The sequence below is a fragment of the Salvelinus sp. IW2-2015 genome, linkage group LG9, assembly GCF_002910315.2.
Source record: "Salvelinus sp. IW2-2015 linkage group LG9, ASM291031v2, whole genome shotgun sequence".
Lineage (NCBI taxonomy): Eukaryota > Metazoa > Chordata > Actinopteri > Salmoniformes > Salmonidae > Salvelinus > Salvelinus sp. IW2-2015.
This window is the reverse complement of record NC_036849.1, coordinates 31256871-31278907: the sequence shown is the minus strand read 5'-3', so window position 1 is coordinate 31278907 and position 22037 is coordinate 31256871. Positions and strand designations below refer to the sequence as shown.

General features: G+C 42.2%; 2 protein-coding genes across 4 annotated transcripts in view; one reads left to right on the top strand and one right to left on the bottom strand.

Annotated features, from left to right (window-relative positions):
- Positions 1-5708, bottom strand: part of dync1h1 (dynein, cytoplasmic 1, heavy chain 1) — a 48325-nt gene extending 42617 nt beyond the window's left edge. Inside the window, exon 1 of the mRNA XM_023994920.2 lies at positions 5342-5708. Coding sequence (XP_023850688.1) covers positions 5342-5594 — 253 coding nt within the window. The 5' untranslated portion in view covers positions 5595-5708. The remainder of the gene's footprint in view (positions 1-5341) is intronic.
- Positions 5709-6353: 645 nt separating this feature from the next.
- Positions 6354-22037, top strand: part of ppp2r5ca (protein phosphatase 2, regulatory subunit B', gamma a) — a 51715-nt gene continuing 36031 nt past the window's right edge. Inside the window, exons 1-3 of one of the 3 annotated variants that reach the window (XM_070445261.1) lie at positions 6354-6533; positions 9176-9244; positions 11126-11279. In XM_070445261.1, the coding sequence (XP_070301362.1) occupies positions 6396-6533; positions 9176-9244; positions 11126-11279 (361 nt within the window). In that variant the 5' untranslated portion in view covers positions 6354-6395. The remainder of the gene's footprint in view (positions 6534-9175; positions 9245-11125; positions 11280-22037) is intronic. The other 2 variants (XM_070445260.1, XM_070445262.1) reach the window with 2 other exon arrangements.

The following is a 22037-nucleotide window of genomic DNA, read 5'->3' as shown; positions in this document are numbered from 1 at the left end:
ACTTCAGCAATTAGCCTATTTAAGCCTACACTACAGTTTGTTCTTGGTGCAGACTGACTGCAATTGAGGCCATGAAAACAAAAAGATAAGTGCTATAAAGTGTTGTGTTATGCCCTGCCAACATTTGGCCCTTAGGGTTGGGCGATGTCTGGAATGATACCGTCCCATCCAAACGTGGAGGTGGGGTGGGGGGGTCAATTTATATTGCGCACAGAGGGGTCAATTGGTGGAAAGAAAGCAATATAAAAGCATAAAGGACACATTGGTTATACTAGAACTGTGATTTGGTGCAAAATGTATTTAAAATTGTTCCTAAAGCCACAAAATAAATCTCATTAAATAACTGTTCAAAACAGTGTTGGGCCTAGTTATGTTTATCTAATCTAGGTTGCATAATGAAAACAAATAAATATATATATTGTTTTCAAAATGGTAGGACCATGTTTCTCTTGTCCATAAAAATACTCAGATATCGGTTATATTAGCCTACAATTTAAAAATGAATATTGTAGCCGTTTCACGTGAAGGCTATTGTTACTTCATCTTGATTATCTAGGTAAGAGCCCCTGCAAGGTTCTTACATGCGGCTCCTTTGACATTTTGAGTATTAAAAAAAAAGGAGAGCAAGTGACAGGATTTCACTTTGTAACTATAGTAAAGCCTCCCTCATGCAAAAATAWAAACTGAATTAACACGGCTGACTTAGTAGGAAAGAATTGTCGCCCGTTTGGCAGTTCAGTTTCAGGTCGAATGATGGTGAGCCAGCAGACATGACCGAAGTCACTTGCAGAAAGAGTCAGGGCAAAGGATGGACCGACTACAAACCTCCGTCAACAGTTACAAGTCCATCATCCTGTTGAGTTCGCAACTCTGGGGCAGAAAAGGMGAACATGCTGGTGTCCCTTGTCAGAAAGCTTTAGGTAGTCCTATGACATGGTAAAAAAAAAAAACTTGACCTAAATGGTTCCTTATTGCGTTTTATAAAATGTAGTCTATATTAAAATCCAGATGCATCTRATTCGATAGGCAGTTGCGCCGGTCGGTGCGTCTATAGTGGGGATTTATTGAAGCTCAATGTTAAAATAAACATTTCCCRATCATCATATATATGACACCAAAGTCAATGAAAATGTACAAATCAACGTGGGGAGGTACACACACTCCCAGCCTATAGTCATGATCCGGCCGTTACCGAGAACCACCATACCGGATTTTTTTTACAGAGAACCACTACTTTGAAGAATCTCAAATATATTTTGATTTGTTTAACACTTTTTTTGGTTACTTTTTGATGATTCTATGTGTTATTTCATAGTTGTGATGTCTTCACTATTGTTCTAAAACTTTTGACTGTTAGTGTACACACACACACACAAACACACACACACACACGCAGCAGTCTAAGGCACCTGCATCTCAGTGCAAGAGGCGTCACTACAGCCCCTGGTTCGAATGCAGGCTGTATCACATCCGGCCGTGATTCGGAGTCCCATAGGGTGGCGCACAATTGGCCCAGCGTTGTCTTGGGTTTAACCGGGATAGGCCGTCATTGTAAATAATAATTTGTTCTTAAGTGACTTGCCTTGTTAAATAAAAAGGTTACACACACACACACACCAAAAAAAAGTTATTTTGATGGCATTTACACATGTCCCCATTACCAGTAAAACATCAAAACCTATTTCTTTCACTTATTTGCTGTGCTTTTTCATTTGTTCAGTCGTTTCATTCTCAACCAGGATTTCTATAGAATGCCGTTTGTGTCTTTGCGTGTCAAATAAGCTTMTTGACCAATTAGGACCTGGATGACTACACGTCACATAATTGAACGCATTAATTAATTTCTTACGTAGTTATTACACATTGATTACACMATCCCTCGTATTTCATATTTCACAACGATTCWTCGATACYTATGCTATGARGCTGGTAAAGTTGTCTCYCGCGCCTACAGTGCTGATCATTAAAGAAAAGCTAGCTAGCTGATGAAAGCAAACAATGTTCTTKCCCAAAAACATASCAAAACMAAATAATCTGTTTCAGTAGCTATAGCTAGCTAACTATATAGCTAGGTGTCATCTAAAATAACCCTAATTTATAAAGACAGTTATTTGATTAATGGTGGTCYGACCCATCTATGTGAAGCTAGCCACAATAAGGATTAGCCACAATAGTGGACTTTGTGGTTATCCTTCAAAATAAAAGTGTCATCAAATGCATACAAATAGTAGAATTATGCCATAATTGAATAGATCATGCTAAACGAGATTGGAATGTTATATAAAAACAAAAGACAATATTTTGTTAATTTGACAAATATGTTAAAATCCCACTGGATGRATTAGACTTTAGAATTGCATTGGGGGCATACTTATTTCACTGTTCAGCCTTACCCTATGGATTATGGATCAATGACATGGGGTATCAGTCTACTCAGTGACACCCACAGAACATTAGCATCGTAGTTCTTACTGCGGGACTCTGAAACAACTGAATTGAGCCACATTTATTGTCAACCTATGTGTATTGAATACTATTCCTGAGGAAAAACAATACTGTGTGGATGTTTTGTAGTCTGATAACTCTGAGGAGGATGTTGGGAAAAAATATKTTGGGTATTGAGTAGACTGTTACCCCATTCCATTGATTCATATTGAACTGCACAGTTTTACAGTGCAATATGAATGTCAATACARACAATAGGCTGACTGGGGAGGTGAGTTCACAGCCACAGTCCCGCGATAAGCGCTACAACGCTAATATTTGAGTAAACTCTTTAAAGTTGTGTTCTGTGGGTGTCACCGAGTAGACTGTCGGCCTACCCCAGACGACGCGGGGCCAAATTGTGCGCCACCCAATCACGGCCGGTTGTGATACAGCCTAACACGGAACCAAACCGGCTGCGCGCGTGCGCCATTGTGCATACATTTATTTTGTCCCCCCACATCAAACGCGATCACGACACACAGGTTAAAATATCAAAACAAACTCTGAACCAATTATATTAATTTGGGGACAGGTTGAAAAGCATTAAACATTTATGGCAATTTAGCTAGTTAGCTTGCACTTGCTAGCTAATTTGTCCTATTTAGCTAGCTTGCTGTTGCTAGCTAATTTGTCCTGGGATATAAACATTGAGTTGTTATTTTACCTGAAATGCACAAGGTCCTCTACTCCTCCAATTAATCCACACATAAAAACGGTCAACCGAATTGTTTCTAGTCATCTCTTCCTTCCAGGCCTTTCCTTCTCTTGACTTTATATTGGGATTGGCAACTTTCATAAATTAGGTGCATTATCGCCACTGACCTCGTTCGTCTTTCAGTCACCCACGTGAGTATAACCAATGAGGAGATGGTACGTGGGTACCTGCTTCTATAAACCAATGAGGAGATGGGAGAGGCAGGACTTGCAGCGCGATCTGCGTCAGAAATATAACTGATATTTTTAGCCCTTGGCAACGCAGAAGCTCGTTGGCGAGAGCGAGCAGTATGGGTGCAATAATTGAATAACATAGATTTCTGAATTGATTGCTCGCGCACGCGACACGAGCGGTGTAGTCAGCCTGTTACCTGTGGTGAAATGTTTTCCACACACATAGCTACGTGGAGCCTACTTGGACACCGGGTCCCCACATTTCCCCTACTCTCCCACACCTAATAGCCTGAAGCCACAGCACAGGGTACTTCTCGCAAGGTSTGTTTCCTTACGTGGGAGAATTGTGAACCGTAGGTTGATTTTTTTTTTTTTTTACCTGGTTACATGTACATTGAACACAGCAGCTTTTCGGCATGCTTTGTAATTTCTGTATAACAAAAAAAACATTACAAAACAAAAATGTTGACAATTGGGGTCAATGGGAAAGAATGTCCCCCCAATTTGTTGGCGTGGTCGAGGCGAATTCCTTCTGATGAGGTCTATATGGACTAAGAGTATGCGTAGGCCTATAGCCTATTATTTGCAGTTTGMTTTGCAATGAGGAATTTTCTGACGGCACAATTTATTTTGCATACACTCTGGTCAAGTAAATCAGAAACGTATAAGGTTTGTTTCAACTTCCAATTTGATTAGTCCATCTTGCAATTGTTTGTTCCCCCTCATTACTACTATTGTTACTTATTTAGGCGGCTATTCGCAAACAAATGAAATGGCACTCCGTTAGGCCAATATATGAATTTGATGGTTGATCATGAAAGAGTTGGCTATGCCTAGGCCAACAAGTCACATTCAAATCGAATGTCGATTAAGGAGAAATTAAGATTTTAAAACAATAACCTAGACAACGAAGTTGAAAAGGCCCATGATCATCCGATATTGGAGGGGGGGGGACATGTCAGGCTCTGACATTTTGCGCTATCTGCTCTTTTTACAATCTTTTTTATTTTATTGAACTAGGCATGTCACTGTTCTACACTGTTCTCTTGCATTATGCAAATAGTCTAACTACGACATACATGTTGTGCTGTGCCAGACTTCGGAGGTGCAGTCAAGTTCAAATATCGTTTATGACATCGCGATGTTTTCACGATCGACGATGGCTGTCAAACATCGACAGATGATGCATACGTAAAATCGCCCATCGACGATGGCTGTCAAACGTAGTCGATAGATGATGCAATCGTAAAATCGCCAAACCCTACTAAGCGCATGACACTGCTTTCAGAGATGACTCAAATCTTTTGTGCTCTCCTCCCTGCAAGATGAGGTCACTCACTGCTGCTAGAGATAAAAATCTGCATTGCAGCATTCGTATAAATATGCACTTTCTGTTTGTGCATCCCAACCAAGCCTACAGAAAACAATCAAAGTCCACCACTCGAATGGAGACATTTCAACTCCTCATCACTGTAGCCAGATAACMACCTAATTTCCTTAGTTAAGTGTGCCACGCCTAGATGATAAAAGGAATATAGACGTGCGTGTGTGACTGAAATGGCATTTCTATTTGGCACAGTGGTCTAGGACTAACAGGAGCCTGATTGATATTCACATGATCCTATAGCTGAGGGCAAACCTCTAGAACAATGGAGCCGTTCATTGAACCGCATCCACTGTAAACGTTATCTGCCTTGTATTTTCTATAAGATTGTACCTCTGACATTTTAACTTATCTACGTAAACCGCCAGTAAATGTTTGGGTGAGAGGAATCCTCTGACGGATACTGCAGCAYCATGAGCACATTTAATTTGACTAGCTAGCTAACGTTAAGATGTAGCCTACGAAGGTGCAGTCTATTAGCTAGCAAATTATTTGTATWTWTTTTTTTTWACAATTAGCTAGCAATTTCTTAAACTAACTAGCTAGTTAGTAAACTAACTACCGTATTTGAATCAGACTGACCTTTGAGAGTGCTTCTCTCAACCAGAATGGTGTGAATTTGGGGGTCCGAAAGAAACTTCCTCATTTGCTCTATGGAGCTCTTCTCTTCTAGGGCGGTTTCCAAGGAGGCCGGAGCATCGCCGCCATCTTCCAGGAGCAGAGGGACAAGTTTACGAATATGCTTCTGCAGCACCGCGGCATCAGCAACCGTTTGAACGGTGGTAGACACCTCCATGGTGCCGGAGCTATCGTCGCCCCCGCCGCCGTCCGACATTTTCTGAAATAACGACCAACAATCGGTCGTAGACTCAACACTGAACAAAGAAACGTCTGGTCAAACCACATCAACTGGTAACGTGTCAATGCGGCGGTACATTCGCTACCCTTCAGATGTATTCATGCAGTGCATGCTGGTATTTGTAGTACCAGAGGACGAATTTGAAGCTTTATGTCGAAAGCAATGTCSCATAAAACTACTACGCTACCCACAATGCAATTCAGACCGGTCTCAACTTTTGTCTGAAAGGGGGAAATGGGAGTTGGCTGATAAACGCATATTGTTTTACTGCCTGAAAACTAATAGTAACCTAAACTACAGTATTGCCTAAACTCTGTGGTATATTTGGAACAAGAAATAATCAGATTTCGCGAAAATGTATATGTCTCTGTGATAAAACAACCTTTTAACAAATGCGGGTTCAGAAAGAGCATTTACAAGCTAATTGTACCACCAAGGGGCGGTATTGCTATTCAAGAAAGTGTCTGGCACGGAAAACATTTCAATTAAACTATTTTTTTAGACAGGTTTATATTTATCTAGGCACCTACCTTCTATAAATATATTTTGATGTGAATAAACTGAAATCCCTGTCGTTGTATGACAAATTACAAATTTAGTACGGATTAGTTTAATATTATAGCCTATCACAGTCTGTCTGACACCCCTATTGAGTTGGCACAAGGTCGTTAAGGATTATGACAGTGCAGTAACCATAGGCAGTGACGGTAAATGAAGTGGAGAGCTGTGTGGATGGATTTTAAAGTCACATGACCGAAGTCAACGACTCAAACCTCTATGGACGAAAACAGAGGTGTGGGCTACTTTTGTGACACGGAGGGATCAGAGGCATTGAGGGAGCGAACGGAGTTTTCAGAAGGACGGGGGGCTCCGACTCCTCGCCTAAAAATGCCGAATAAAGGGAAAAAAMATAAGGTGAGTAGGCTAGATGTACAGATATTATTGAATAACAAAACTGTTAGGATTCATAGGTGAAATAGCCTAATTACTTATTGAATGAGTCTCTCTCTCTCTCAATTAAATTCAAAGGGCTTTATTAGCATGGGAAACATATGTTTTCATTGCCAAAGCAAGTGAAATAGATAACAAACAAAAGTTAAATAAACAATCACAAATGAACAGTATAGACATTTAAATGTCATATTATGGCTATATGCAGTGTTGTAACGATGGGGAAATAGTTAAAGTACAAAAGGGAAAATAAATACATATAAATATGGGTTGTATTTACAATGGTGTTTTCTTCACTGGTTGCCAGTGGTGGAAAAATAACCTAATAAACTCAGAAAAATGGTTGCCAGTGGTGGAAAAAGTACCTAATAAACTCAGAAAAAAAGAAACTCTCTTTTTCAGGACCCTGTCTTTCAAATATAATTCGTAAAATCCAAATAACTTCACAGATCTTCATTGTAAAAGGTTTAAACACTGTTTCCCATGCTTGTTCAATGAACCATAAACTATTAATGAACATGCACCTGTGTATTGGTTGTTACGACACTAACACCTTACAGACGGTAGGCAATTACGGTCACAGTTATGAAACGTAGGACACTGAAAAACTACTGACTCTGAAAAACACCAAAAGAAAGATGCCCAGGGTCCCTGCTCATCTGCGTGAACGTGCCTTAGGCATGCTGAAAGGAGGCATGAGGACTGCAGATGTGGCCAGGGCAATAAATTGCAATGTCCATCCCATCTGTGAGACGCCTAAGACAGTGCTACAGGGAGACAGGACGGCAGCTGATCATCCTCACAATGGCAGACCATGTATAACACCTGCACAGGATCGGTACATACGAACATCACACCTGCGGGACAGGTACAGGATGGCAACAACAACTGCCCGGTTACACCAGGAACCCACAATCCCTCCATCAGTGCTCAGACTGTGTGCAATAGGCTGAGAGCTGGACTGAGGGCTTGTAGGCCTGTTGTAAGGCAGGTTCTCACCAGACATCACCGGCAACAACACGTCTATGGGCACAAACCACCGTCACTGGATGAGACAGGACTGGCAAAAAGTGCTCTTCACTGGCGAGTCACGCTTTTGGTCTGGGTCTGGGGCGGTGTGTCACAGCATCATCCGACTTAACTTGTTGTCATTGAGGCAATCTCAATGCTGTGCGTAACAGGGAAGACATCCTCCCTCATGTGGTACCCTTCCTGTAGGCTCATCCTGACATGACCCTCCAGCATGACAATGCCACCAGCCATACTGCTCGTTCTGTGTGTGATTTCCTGCAAGACAGGAATGTCAGTGTTCTGCCATGGCCAGCGAAGAGCCCGGATCTCAATCCCATTGAGCACGTCTGGGACCTGTTGGTCGGAGGGTGAGGGCTAGGGCCATTCCCCCCAGAAATGTCCGGAACTTGCAGGTGCCTTGGTTGAAAAGTGGGGTAACATCTCACAGGAAGAACTGGCAAATCTGGTGGAGTCCATGAGGAGGAGATGCACTGCATACTTAATGCAGTTGGTGGCCACACCAGATACTGACTGTTACTTTTGATTTTGACCCCCTCTTTGTTCAGGTACACATGTCTGTGGAATATGTTCAGTTTATGTCTCAGTTGTTGAATCTTATGTTCATACAAATATTTACACATGTTAAGTTTGCTGAGAATAAATGCAGTTGACAGTGCTGAGTTTAGTATTACTTGAGTAAAAGTAAAGATACCTTAATAGAAAATTACTCAAGTAAAAGTGAAAGTCACCCAGTGACATACTACTTGAGTAAAAGTATGAAAGTATTTTGATCAGATGCAGTAGGGATGACCAGAGATGCTCTCTTMATAAGTGTGTGAATTGGACCATTTTCATGTCCTGCTAAGCATTGAAATGTAACGAGTACTTTTGGATTTCAGGGAAAATATATGGAGTAAAACATACATTATTTTCTTTAGGAATGCACAGGTACCCCCCAAAAAACAACTTAAGAAGTACTTGAAAGTATTTTTACTTAAGTACTTTACACCACTGCTGGTTGCCCWTATCTTGTGGCAACAGGTCACAAATGTTGCTACTGTGATGGCACACTGTAGTATTTCACCCAATAGATAGGGGAGTTTATCAAAATTGGATTTGTTTTCAAATTCTTTGTGGGACTGTGTAKRCTGAAGGAAATATGTGTCTCCAATATGGTCATACATTGGTCAGGAAGTCAGGGAGTGCAGCTCAGTTTCCACCTCYTTTTTTTGGACAGTGTTCACATAGCCTGTCTTCTCTTGAGAGCCAGGTCTGCCTACAGCGGCCTCTCTCAATAGCAAGGCTATTTTCTGGATTTTGATAATTAGTGGGTATTGYCCTAATTCTGCTCTGCATGCATTACTTGGTGTTTTACATTGTACACTGGGGATGTTTTTGCAGAATTCTGCATGCAGAGTCTCAATTTGGTGTTTGTCCCATTTTGTGAATTCTTGGTTGGTGAGTGGACCCCAGACCTCACAYCCATAAAGGGCAATGTGTTKTATAACTGATTCAAGTATTTTTTGCCAGATCTATCTATCTGTCTATCTAACCTGGGCCTACTGTCACTCACACAGTTTGTCTGTCTTATGTAGGAATCTTCCAAGTCTGTGAAGTCAAGCAAACCTGGATGCAAAAATGGACATTCCAACTCTGACCATGAGGTAGGAAGCAGTCCAAGCTGTATTTTCTTAGTTTTACAACCATACTTGAAAGAAATCTAAAACAAGTTGGAAAGTACTGATGAATACTGATGAACAATGATACTGATGAACCTTTTGAWTTGAAAACAGAGTTGGACCCATCTTTGTTTTGTTCTGTTCTGTTCTGTTATATTCTATCCACACCCGTCAAGTACTTATCAAGCAAGGTGAAAATCAATTGACTTTTACACTCATGTGTGAAACAAACTGCATGGATTCTTCTAGTGTTTCCAAAATGGTACCCTATTGCCTATCTAGTGCACAGGGGCATATAAYGCTCTGACCAAAAGTAGTGCACTAAATAGGGAAAAGGTGCCATTTGGAACAAAGCCTCAGGGTTCCTCTGGCATGCAGAGTTCTTAGAAAACCTACTAATCAATATTAGCGTTATGCATTGTAAGTGTTTTTTAATACACTGTCAGTTGATCGACTGTTAGGTACTGACTAGAATTAGACAGTCATGTCTGGCTGTCTACAGTCTATCCGTATGGTCCTACAGTACGGTACTGTAGTATTTATTTAGACTTAAAACGTATGTATATCTGCTGAAACAGCATGAGGAAGCAGAGCTAAGTCCCTTTACCAAGAGGCTCRTGTGCTGTATAATTACCACACCAGTGTGAACATGAATACTGATTAGAAGAGAATCGTAGCAGCAAGCCTATTGACTGTTATTACTTTTTATCTGTAGTCACAATGAAGTGATACGATATGGATAACACACAGTTGTCACTGTTACACAAATATTATTGTGCATCATATAGCATTTCTTTTATCTGGGGTGTGTTTTGTGGTTATCACTACCTGCAAAATACACCCGGGATATTGCAGAGGGTGAGATGAGAACAACTCTGTCCACATTCATAATTTACACTTCCAGACATAACTGTTGAACCTTGAGATAATCAATCAAATTCAAGTTCATGTTTTTTGGATTATGATAAGGTAAGAAGCAGTACTAAGCCATTTTAGGTGTTTCTGAGTTCTGACGGAGGCCTTGAGGCCGAAACGTAAAGCGTAATAAAGAACGGCGATACTAGCAAGAGCAGTGTGCAGGTTTCTTCTTTTTTCTCATCTTATTCAATTGTTACCGTGCACCTGCAACAAAGATTGCTCAGATGTGAGAGTGCCTTTTGAATTTTTAAGCAGTATCCGTCAAAAAACCCTGAAGAAACCCAACTAGTGTTATATGTTGTTATATCTCTTCAGTCATGATGGCTGATGTGCTATACTTCATGAGAATGTCCATCGCCACCCCACAAGGCTTTACAGCTGCATTCAACATTCACCTAATCAAAGTTTTAATGGAGATTATTGGGAAACATACGCTCTCATTTAACAAAGGAACAATATGAGGTAGGTTTTCCAGATTACCTTGTCAATGTTAACAAGACAGAAGACAGACGACAGACCGGCAGAAGACAGACCGGCAGAAGACAGACCGGCAGAAGACAGACCGGCAGAAGACAGACCGGCAGACCGACAGACCGGCAGACCGACAGACAGACAGACAGCATGATGCCACTATCACTGCCTGTACAGCTCTATCAGTTATCTGTCTCTGTGGGACTCCATTACACACCCTGTGTCAACAGAGACAGTATATACACACACACACACACACACACACACACACACACACACACACAGCGCCTCTGATCAGGTTCCCTCCCAGGGAAACATCTGATTTGGAAGAGGAACATGACCCTTAACCACAACTCCACATCATCACTGACTCCTCCCTGTGGAAACAATTTGGGTAATTGTGATCCCTGGCTTCCTTGGGCAGGAAACTGCTGGCCAGTAACGGGAACCCTCGCTTTGCGACTCTTGTTTCCACAGGTTTCCAATAAGAAGAGCGCGCAGCCGCCCAACACCCAGCTGCTGAGGGTGAAACCTGGCTCAAACTCAGCAGTCAAGAGGGAGCGGAGGCTGAGTGCGTCTGTCTTCCCCATCAGCACCAATAGGAAGCTGCAGACGCTGCCTGCTATTAAAGGTACACTTGAGATGCACATATACAGTACACGTGACAGACTCGGGTGGTTCAAACTCAAGTCTCCGAGTTAACAAGACTGTGTTAGCCRACTGAGCTAAAGCCTAGGTATTAGCTTAGGGAGCCAATGTAAGTCTTCAGGTCTCAGGCAAGGTTACTTATCACAAGAGTGTGGTTCCAAACAAACACTGTCTCTCACTTCCAATATGGCCTCAAAGATGAAATTTTAGAGTCGGAGTAGGACAAGAAGTTAAAGTGACTTCTCTTAAATATTCACTGTTCTCAGTTTATCATTGTACAGTTCAGTTCAATATGTCTCAAGGGCTCACACATTCTGTGTTTACCGGTAATCACATGCATGACATTAGCGTAACACCGTTAGTTCTGACCTATTAGGTGCAGGGGAGGTTATATTAACAATTCATAGGCTCCTAGGATTCTCATAACCAGCTTTTTAACCTTCAGGACTTAGCGTGCTACATTATTTAGACCATAGCGGATGGCAGTTCATGTCTATCTCCAATGRTAATCATCTGCACTCAACTGTATCTCAAGTCTTATCTTGAAGAAACAGATAGTCCCTAGAGAGGGACTGCACATCATGTCTAGGGTAACAGTGATTCAAATGGAGTCTTGAGACAAAGATCGGTCATTAGTGGGATTGGTGCCACTATGGAATCGGCACAGTTAAGGTAAGAGTGTTGACCCTGGTTGCTTCTGTGGATCATTCTAGATGGGTCTGTTAGATGACTGAATGTAATATAATCTTGAGCGGCTTCACTGCAGGTAGATTGTATATTTTAATATTCAATAAAATGAAACAAATGACAAAATAGAGTGCTGATCTAGGATCAGCTGCCRCCTTGTTTATTCGTTAATATCAGTTTTGCCATTCAGATCATATCTCAGCACGCATATGGGCCCTGGGCCTATATCCACAAAGTGTCTCAGAGTAGGAGTGCTGATCTAGGACCAGTTTAGCTTTTTTAGATAAAAATTAATAGATCCGCAATCCTACTCTGAGATGCTTTCGGTATAGGGTCCTGTACTGCTTCTTGGAAATAATTATCCTGAGAAATAGACTCTCTGCAAATCTAGATAAAAAACCTTTATTTCCACTGTTTTGTTTCCCTTTATTGTTTTTTAAAATGTTAAATAATTTATGTATAGGTTGTTAGGTGGGAATAGCTGTGTAATTTTCACACCATAGTAATATTCGAGGGAGCAAAGTGACATGATGCACCATTCGGCATGCTGCCCACCAACAGTGATTGAAAGCACTGACTGATTGATTCTATACAGATACTTGGCAGTTGTTGTTTGGACAWACCTGTGTGATGAGATATAGGGGGTTGAGGTTTACACCTTTACAGTAATCATTCATGACTCGTTTGTTTACACAGAGCATTACAGACAAGATCTGTTGCTTTCAGAAAAGTATCATTGGGGCCAAAAAAATTGTTAAATCAACATTGTTTCCAAGTCATTTCAGACCAAAAAGTATATGTGATGACATTGAATGGTAAACRGATTGGATTTGCAAGAAGTCATCAACGTAAGGGAATCTTTTTTTTTACATCTGAGCCCTGTGGGTCTTTCTTCTTACCCGCAGAAGAAAGACATTGATTGGTTGAAAGACTGATTGATTGACAACGAAGAACCACTACTTTTCTATAGAGGAATTATGTTGATCGTACACGATCAACCAGGCACGTTCAAAGCTTAAACAGTGCTTAAACCATGTTTAAACGGTGCTTGGTTCTGTGCCAATATCCACACAATAGCATACTACATAGAATGCAGTGTATTGGCATTGCATTCCAAGTTGTAGCCAATGCTAGTATGGATATCAGAGCACCACATGTTTTGTCCCCCCAGACCACAAACACAACTCTCCTTCCTACTGATCCAACATTACTAGCATATCTTACTACTTACAGAGAAGCAGTGTATTGGCCGTGCATTCTACACTTAGATGCCAGTATGGATATTGGTTTTCTCTACCAGACAACACAAAGGCATTTGGTGTTGTCCTTGGTTTGTTTTGCAGTAACCACTAAGCGAAGGTGGGAGCAACCGGAGCATGTCTGAGCAAGCCAAACCTTTTAATGTCATCACACAAATCACACCTGACATGTTTAAGGACTGCACTGTGGCTGTACAGGACTCTTAACCCCCCCCCCCCATCACTATGTATTGTTGACAGGCCACTATTCCCTGGCAAATAACTCCTCACTTATATGTATGTCATTAGCTATCTGCTAACTAACCGCATCTGATAGGCGAGCAGGAAGCTTCTCTCAAAACATTTGAATACCTACATACCTGCAAATGTAAAGATAAAGTATGTCAGACTACAATGGTTTATGTGTTCTTACTTGTTACAGTACATTCACCCACTTGGCAGGCACCAATAACCCCACTAAATGGATAGGCATCATAAATCTCTAAATGTTATTCACCTGTGTCGCACGACTTAGAAGTCATGTAAACATTTGGAAGCTGCAATCGGGAGACTTGGATGAATGGTAAATGGATTTGGGCATTTGTGGTGGCAGAGTTAGTCAGGTGCCTATTTTTAAAGGCTTGTCCTAAAATTAATCTTTAATGCTCCAGGCCTTTGGTGTAGATTGYAATGTACATACGCATTAGGAAAGACACCTTGAGAAATATGGAACAAGATGGTATTCTGTTGGTCTATACCGTCTCATGAGTTTCCCTATTGGAGAAGCTTCTCTTATGGTGGTAGAATATCAGCCAATCAGGGCTGGGGTCAATTCCATTTGGATTTATTTTAATTCAATTCTCCTTAGTTAAATTTCTGAAATGTCAGTTTACTTCCTGAATTGACTGAACATCAATGGAATTGACCCCAACCAGTTCCAATAGAGCTTACACCCTGTACTGTGTTTCCTCTTTGTAGCAGGTAGACTGCCCTCTTCTATTGTAGCAGGTAGGCTGCCTCTTCTTTGTAGCAGGTAGGCTGCCCTCCTCTATTGTAGCAGGTAGGCTGCTCTTCTATTGTAGCAGGTAGGCTGCCCTCTTCTATTGTAGCAGGTAGGCTGCCCTCTTCTATTGTAGCAGGTAGGCTGCCCTCTCTATTGTAGCAGGTAGGCTGCCCTCTTCTATTGTAGCAGGTAGGCTGCCCTCTTCTATTGTAGCAGGTAGGCTGCCCTCTTTATTGTAGCAGGTAGGCTGCCCTCTTCTATGTAGCAGGTAGGCTGCCCTCTTCTATTGTAGCAGGTAGGCTGCCCTCCTTATTGTGGCAGGTAGGCTGCCCTCTTCTATTGTGGGCAGGTAGGCTGCCCTCCTCTATTGTGGCAGGTAGGCTGCCCTCCTCTATTGTAGCAGGTAGGCTGCCCTCCTCTATTGTGGCAGGTAGGCTGCCCTCCTCTATTGTGGCAGGTAGGCTGCCTCCTCTATGTGGCAGGTAGGCTGCCCTCCTCTATTGCGGCAGGTAGGCTGCCCTCCTCTATTGCGGCAGGTAGGCTGCCCTCCTCTATTGCGGCAGGTAGGCTGCCCTCCTCTATTGCGGCAGGTAGGCTGCCCTCCTCTATTGCGGCAGTAGGCTCTCTCTATGTAGCAGGTAGGCTGCCTCTTCTTTATTGTAGCAGGTAGGCTGCCTCTCCTCTATTGTAGGCAGGTAGGCTGCCCTCCTCTATTGTAGCAGGTAGGCTGACCTCCTCTATTTGTGGCAGGTAGGCTGCCCTCGCTCTATTGTAGCAGGTAGGCTGCCATCCTCTATTGTAGCAGGTAGGCTGCCCTCCTCTATTGTAGCAGGTAGGCTGCCATCCTCTATTGTGGCAGGTAGGCTGCCCTCCTCTATTGTGGGAGTAGGCTGACCTCCTCTATTGTGGCAGTAGGCTGACCTCCTCTATTGTGGCAGGTAGGCTGCCCTCCTCTATTGTAGCAGGAGGCTGCCCTCTTCTATTGTAGCAGGTAGCCTGCCCTCTTCTATTGTAGCAGGTAGGCTGCCTCTTCTATTGTACGTGCAGGTAGGCTGCCTCCTCTATGTAGCAGGTAGGCTGACCTCCTCTATTGAAGCAGGGTAGGCTGCCCTCCTCTATTGTGGCAGGTAGGCTGCCCTCCTCTATTGTAGCAGGTAGGCTGCCCTCTTCTATTGTAGCAAGACTGGCTGACCTCCCTCTATTGTAGCAGGTGGCTGCCCTCCTCTATTGTAGCAGGTAGGCTGCCCTCCTCTATTGTGCAGGTAGGCTGCCCTCTTCTATTGTAGCAGGTAGGCTGCCCTCTTCTATTGTAGCAGGTAGGCTGACCTCTTCTATTGTAGCAAGTAGGCTGCCCTCTTCTATTGGCGCAGGTAGGCTGCCCTCTTCTATTGCAGCAGTAGGCTGCCCTCCTCTATTGTAGCAGGTAGGCTGACCTCCTCTATTGCGCAGGTAGGCTGCCCTCCTCTATGTGGCAGGTAGGCTGCCCTCTTCTATTTGGCAGGAGGCTGAAGAAATTCGGCTTGTCACCAAAAGCACTCACAAACTTCTACAGATACACAATCGAGAGCATCCTGTTGGGCTGTATCACTGCCTGGTACGGCAACTGCTCCGCCCACAACCGTAAGGCTCTCAGAGGGTAGTGAGGTCTGCCAAACGCATCACCGGGGGCAAACTACCTGCCCTCCAGGACACCTACACGCCCGATGTCACAGGAAGGCCATAAAGTCATCAAGGACAACAACCACCGAGCCACTGCCTGTTCACCCGCATCATCCAGAAGGCGAGGGTCAGTACAGGTGCATCAAAGCAGGGACCGAGAGACTGAAAAACAGCTCTATCTCAAGGCCATCAGACTGTTAAACAGCCATCACTAACACAGAGGCTGCTGCCAACATACTGACTCAACTCCAGCTCCACTTTAATAATGGATTGATGGAAAATTTATCAAAAATGTATCACTAGCCACTTTAAACAATGCCACTTAATATAATGTATATGTATATACTGTACTCTATATCATCTACTGCATCTTGCCATCTTTATGTAATACATGTTATCACTAGCCACTTTAAACTATGCACTTTTATGTTTACATACCCTACATTACTCATCTCATATGTATATACTGTACTCGATACCATCTACTGCATCTTGCCTATGCCGTTCTGTACCATGACTCATTCATATATCTTTATGTACATATTCTTTATCCCTTTACACTTGTGTGTATAAGGTAGTAAGTTGTGGAATTGTTAGGTTAGATTACTCGTTGGTTATTACTGCATTGTCGGAACTAGAAGCACAAGCATTTCGCTACACTCGCATTAACATCTTGCTAAACCCTGTTGTATGTGACAAATACAATTTGATTTGATTTGAGGTAGGCTGACCTCTTCTATTGTAGCAGATAGGCTGCCCTCCTCTATTGCAGCAGGTAGGCTGCCCTCCTCTATTGTAGCAGGTAGGCTGCCTCCTCTATTGCGTAGGTAGGCTGCCCTCTTTATTGCAGGCAGGTAGGCTGCCCTCTTCTATTGCAGGCAGGTAGGCTGCCCTCTCTATTGCGGCAGGTAGGCTGCCCTCATCTATTGCGCGCAGTTAGGCTGCCCTCATCTATTGCGGCAGGTAGGCTTGCCTCATCTATTGCGGGCAGGTAGGCTGCCCTCTCTATTGCGGCAGGTAGGCTGCCCTCCTCTATTGCGGCAGTAGTGCCTCCTCTATTGCGGCAGGTAGGTTGCCCTCCTTATTGGCGGCAGGTAGGCTGCCTCCCTCTATTGCGCGCAGGTAGGCTGCCCTCCTCTATTGCGGCAGGTAGGCTGCCCTCCTCTATTGCGGCAGGTAGGCTGCCCTCCTCTATTGCGGCAGTAGCTGCCCTCTATGCGGCAGGTAGGCTGCCCTCTTTAATAACTTAACGCTTGGCTCGTAGAGTATAATTAGAAAGATGGTGCAGCACCGTTAAGTTCTCTGTCTTCAAGAGATCCATGTGAGTCCGATTATGCTAATTGTCGTACTCAGCCCTATTCTTGCCATCGCAGCGCTGCATCTATGGGTTTTGACTGACAGGTGTATTATGCTTGGCCGCTCATGAAAGGTCAGCACTTTAACCTTTTTTGCGCAAGAGAAAACACAGTCCATAAAAACACATCGGACTGTCTTTTCCAGATCAGAGCAAACAAGACAACACACTGAAAGCAGTTGAGGAGGAAAAGTGTTGATATACTGAAGGACAAAGGAACGTGAAGACTGAAACAAGGGTATGGAGGGTGATGGAGGCTGAAACAAGGACGTGATGGAGGCTGAAACAAGGACGTGATGGAGACTGAAACAAGGACGTGATAGAGACTGAAACAAGGACGTGATGGAGACTGAAACAAGGACGTGATGGAGACTGAAACAAGGACGTGATGGAGACTGAAACAAGGATGTGATGGAGAATGAAACAAGGACGTGATGGAGGCTGAAACAAGGACGTGATGGAGGCTGAAACAAGGACGTGATGGAGACTGAAACAAGGACAACAACTATTTACTCTTGTCTAGTTACCCTCTCCATCTTCAATTGTCCGTTGGCATTTAATGCCCTGCATGTGACTTTTCTGCTACTTGGCTTAAAACTGAAGTTTACCCACTCCTCTTTTCACTTGTGTAGAGAAGACAATATTTTTTGTGCAGACTTAATAGGGTTTTCTAAACCATATCACGTACCTACAAATAGTTTCCATATTTCATAAGTTATTATTCACTGTCAAACTGTCCTGATGATAACACTTCTGACAGCAGAGCTACATAAAATTGTCAAAGACTCTAGCCACCCATGTCATAGACTGTTATCTCTGCTACTGCATGGCAAGCAGTACCAATGCACCAAATCTGGAACCAACAGGACCCTGAACAGCTTCTTCCCCCAAGCTGTAAGACTGCTAAATAGTTAACAAATAGCTACCAGGAATATCTGCAAATACACTTTTTGCACGAATCTCTTTTGACTCATCAGATACGCTGTTACTGTTTATTATCTATCCCGTTGCCAAAGCAGCAGCTACTCTTCCTGGGGTCCAGCAAAATTAAGGCAGTTTATACAATTGTGTGCCCTCAGGCCCCTACTCCACCACTACCACATATCTACAGTAGTGTGTGCGTGTGCGCACGTCTGTGCCAATGTTTATGTTGCTTCACAGTCCCCGCTGTTCCATAAGGTGTTTTTTTWATCTGTTTTTTAAATCTAATTTTACTGCTTGCGTCAGTTACCCGATGTGGAATAGAGTTCCATGTAGTCATGGCTCTATGTAGTACTGTTTGCCTTCCATAGTCTGTTCTGGACTTGGGGATTGTGAAGAGACCTCTTGTGGCATGTCTTGTGGGGTATGCATGGGTGTCCGAGCTGTGTGCCAGTAGTTTAGACTGACAGCTCGGTGCATTCAACATGTCAATACCTCTCATAAATATAAGCAGTGATGAAGTCAATCGCTCCTCCACGTTCAGCCAGGAGAGATTGACATGCATATTATTAATATTAGCTCTCTGTGTACATCCAAGGGCCAGACATGCTGCCCTGTTCTGAGCCAAATGCAATTTTCCTAAGTCCTTTTTTGTGGCACCTGACCACACGACTGAACAGTAGTCAAGGTGCGACAATACTTGTTGATAGTGTTGTTAAGAAGGCAGAGCATCGCTTTATTATAGACAGACTTCTCCCCATCTTAGCTACTACTGCATCAATATGTTTTGACCATGACAGTTTACAATCTAGTGTTGCTCCAAGCCGTTTAGTCATCTGACCTTSCTCAATTTCCACATTATTCATTTCAAGATTTAGTTGAGGTTTAGGGTTTAGTGAGTGTTTTGTTCCAAATACAATGCTTTTAGTTTTATAATTATTTAGGGCTAACTTATTCCTTGCCACCCACTCTGAAACGAACTGCAGCTCTTTGTTGAGTGTTGCAGTCATTTCAGTCGCTGTAGTATCTGACGTGTATAGTGTTGAGTCATTCGCATACATAGAAACTCTGGCTTTACTCAAAGTCAGTGGTATGTCGTTAGTAAAAATTCCTGATTCTTGATTCTAACTGGATTATATTTGATAGACTTCCATTAAAGAACACCCTCTGTGTTCTGTTAGACAAGTAATTCTTTATCCACATTATAGCATGGGGTGTAAAGCCATAACACATACGTTVTTCCAGCAGCAGACTATGATCAATAATGTCAAAAGCTGCACTGAAGTCTAACAAGACAGCCCCCACAATCATTTTATCATCAATTTATCTCAGCCAATCATCAGTAATTTGTGTAAGTGCTGTGCTTGTTGAGTGTTCTTACCCTATAAGCGTGCTAAAATTCTGTTGTCAATTTGTTTACTGTAAAATAGCATTGTATCTGGTCAAACACTATTTTTCCCAGAAGTTTACTAAGGGTTGGTAATAGGCTGATTGGTTGGCTATTTGAGCCAGTGAAGGGGCTTTACTATTCTTGGGTAGCGGAATAACTTTAGCTTCCCTCCAGGCCTGAGGGCACATGCTCTCTAGTAGGCTTAAATTGAAGATGTGGCAAATAGGAGTGGCAATATTGTCTGCTATTATCCTCAGTAATTTCCATCTAGATTGTCAGACCCCGGTGGCTTGTCATTGTTGATAGACAACAATCATTTTCACCTCTTCCACACTGACTTTACGGAATTCAAAATACAATTCTTGTCTTTCATAATTTGGTCTGATATACTTGGATGTGTAGTGTCAGCATTTGTTGCTGGCATGTCATCCACAAGTTTGCGTATCTTGCCAATGAAGAAGTCATTAAAGTAGTTTGCAATATCAGTGGGCTTTGTGATGAATGGCCATCTGATTCAATGAATGAAGGACCCGAGTTGGAATTTTTTACAAAATTTCATTTAAGGTGCCCAAAGCTGTTTATTATCATTCTTTATATAATTTATCTTTGTTTCATAGTGTAGTTTCATTTTCTTTAGTTTAGTCACATGATTTCTTAATTTGCAGTACGTTTACCAATCAGTTGGGCTGCCAGACTTAATTGCCATACCTTTTGCCACATCCCTCTCAAACCATCAATTTTTAAATTCCTCATCAATCCAAGAGGATTTAAGTTTTTACAGTCATTTTCTTAATGTCTGCATGCTTATTAATAACTGGAATAAGTAATTCATAAATGCGTCAAGTGCAGTGTCTGGTTGCTCCTCATTACACACCCAGCAAATATTCTTTACATAATCAACATATGAATCACTACAAAACTTATTGTATGACCTCTTATACACTATATTAGGCCCAGCCTCTGGAACTTTGGTTTCCTAAATATGGCTATTATATTGTGATCACTACATCCTATGGATTTGGATATGGCTTTAAAGCAAATATCTGCAGCGTCAGTAAAAAATGTGATCAATACATGTTGATGATTTAATTCTAGTGCTGTTTGTAACTACCCTGGTAGGTTGACTGACAACCTGATCCAGGTTGTAGGCACTGGTTCAGGTTTGAAGTTTTTTCCTGAGAGGGCAGCTTGATGATAGCCAGTCAATATTTAAATCACCAGAAAATATATTTCTCTGTTGATATCACATACATTATCAAGCATTTCACACACATTATCCAGATACTGACTGTTAGCACTTGGTGGTCTATAGCAGCTTCCAATAAGAATGGGCTTTAAGTGAGGCAGAGGAACCTGTAGCCATATTACTTCAATAGTATTCAACATGCTTTACATGAATGTGGTTTCTGAATATGACAGCAACACCGCCTCTGTTGGCATTTCTGTCTTTTCATTAGATATATTTAACCATGTATTGCTACTAGAAGTCGACCGATTAATCGGAATGGCTGATTAATTAGGGCCGATTTTCAAGTTTTCATAACAATCGGAAATCTGTATTTTTGAACGCCGATTTTGCCGATTTTTTAAAAAATTAAAAAATTAAATTACATTTTTACACCTTTATTTAACTAGGCAAGTCAGTTAAGAACACATTCTTATTTTCAATGACGGCCTAGGAACAGTGGGCTGCCTTGTTCAGGGACAGATTTTGAACCTTGTCAGCTCGATCAATCTTGCAACCTTATGGTTAACTAGTCCAACGCTCTAACCACCTGCCTCACGAGGAGCCTGCCTGTTACGCGAATGCAGTAAGAAGCCAAGGTAAGTTGCTAGCTAGCATTAAACTTATCTTTATAAAAACAATCAATCAATCATAATCACTCGTTATAACTACACACGGTTGATGATATTACTAGTTTATCTAGCGTGTCCTGCGTTGCATATCATCGATGCGGTGCGCATTCGCGAAAAAGGACTGTCATTGCTCCAACGTGTACCTAACCATAAACATCAATGCCTTTCTTAAAATCAATACACAAAGAGTATATATTTTTAAACCTGCATATTTAGCTAAAAGAAATCCAGGTTAGCAGGCAATATTAACCAGGTGAAATTGTGTCACTTCTCTTGCGTTCATTGCACGCAGAGTCAGTGTAAATGCAACAGTTTGGCCCGCCTAATTTGCCCGAATTTGACGTAATTCTGACATAACATTGAAGGTTGTGCAATGTAACAGGAATATTTAGATTTATGGATGCCACCCATTAGATAAAATACGGAACGGTTCCGTATTTCACTGAAGAATAAACGTTTTTGTTTCGAGATGATAGTTTACGGATTCGACCATATTAATGACCTACGCTCGTATTTCTGTGTGTTATTATGTTATAATTAAGTCTATGATTTGATAGAGCAGTCTGACTGAGCGATGGTAGGCACCAGCAGGCTCGTAAGCATTCATTCAAACAGCACACTTTCGTGCGTTT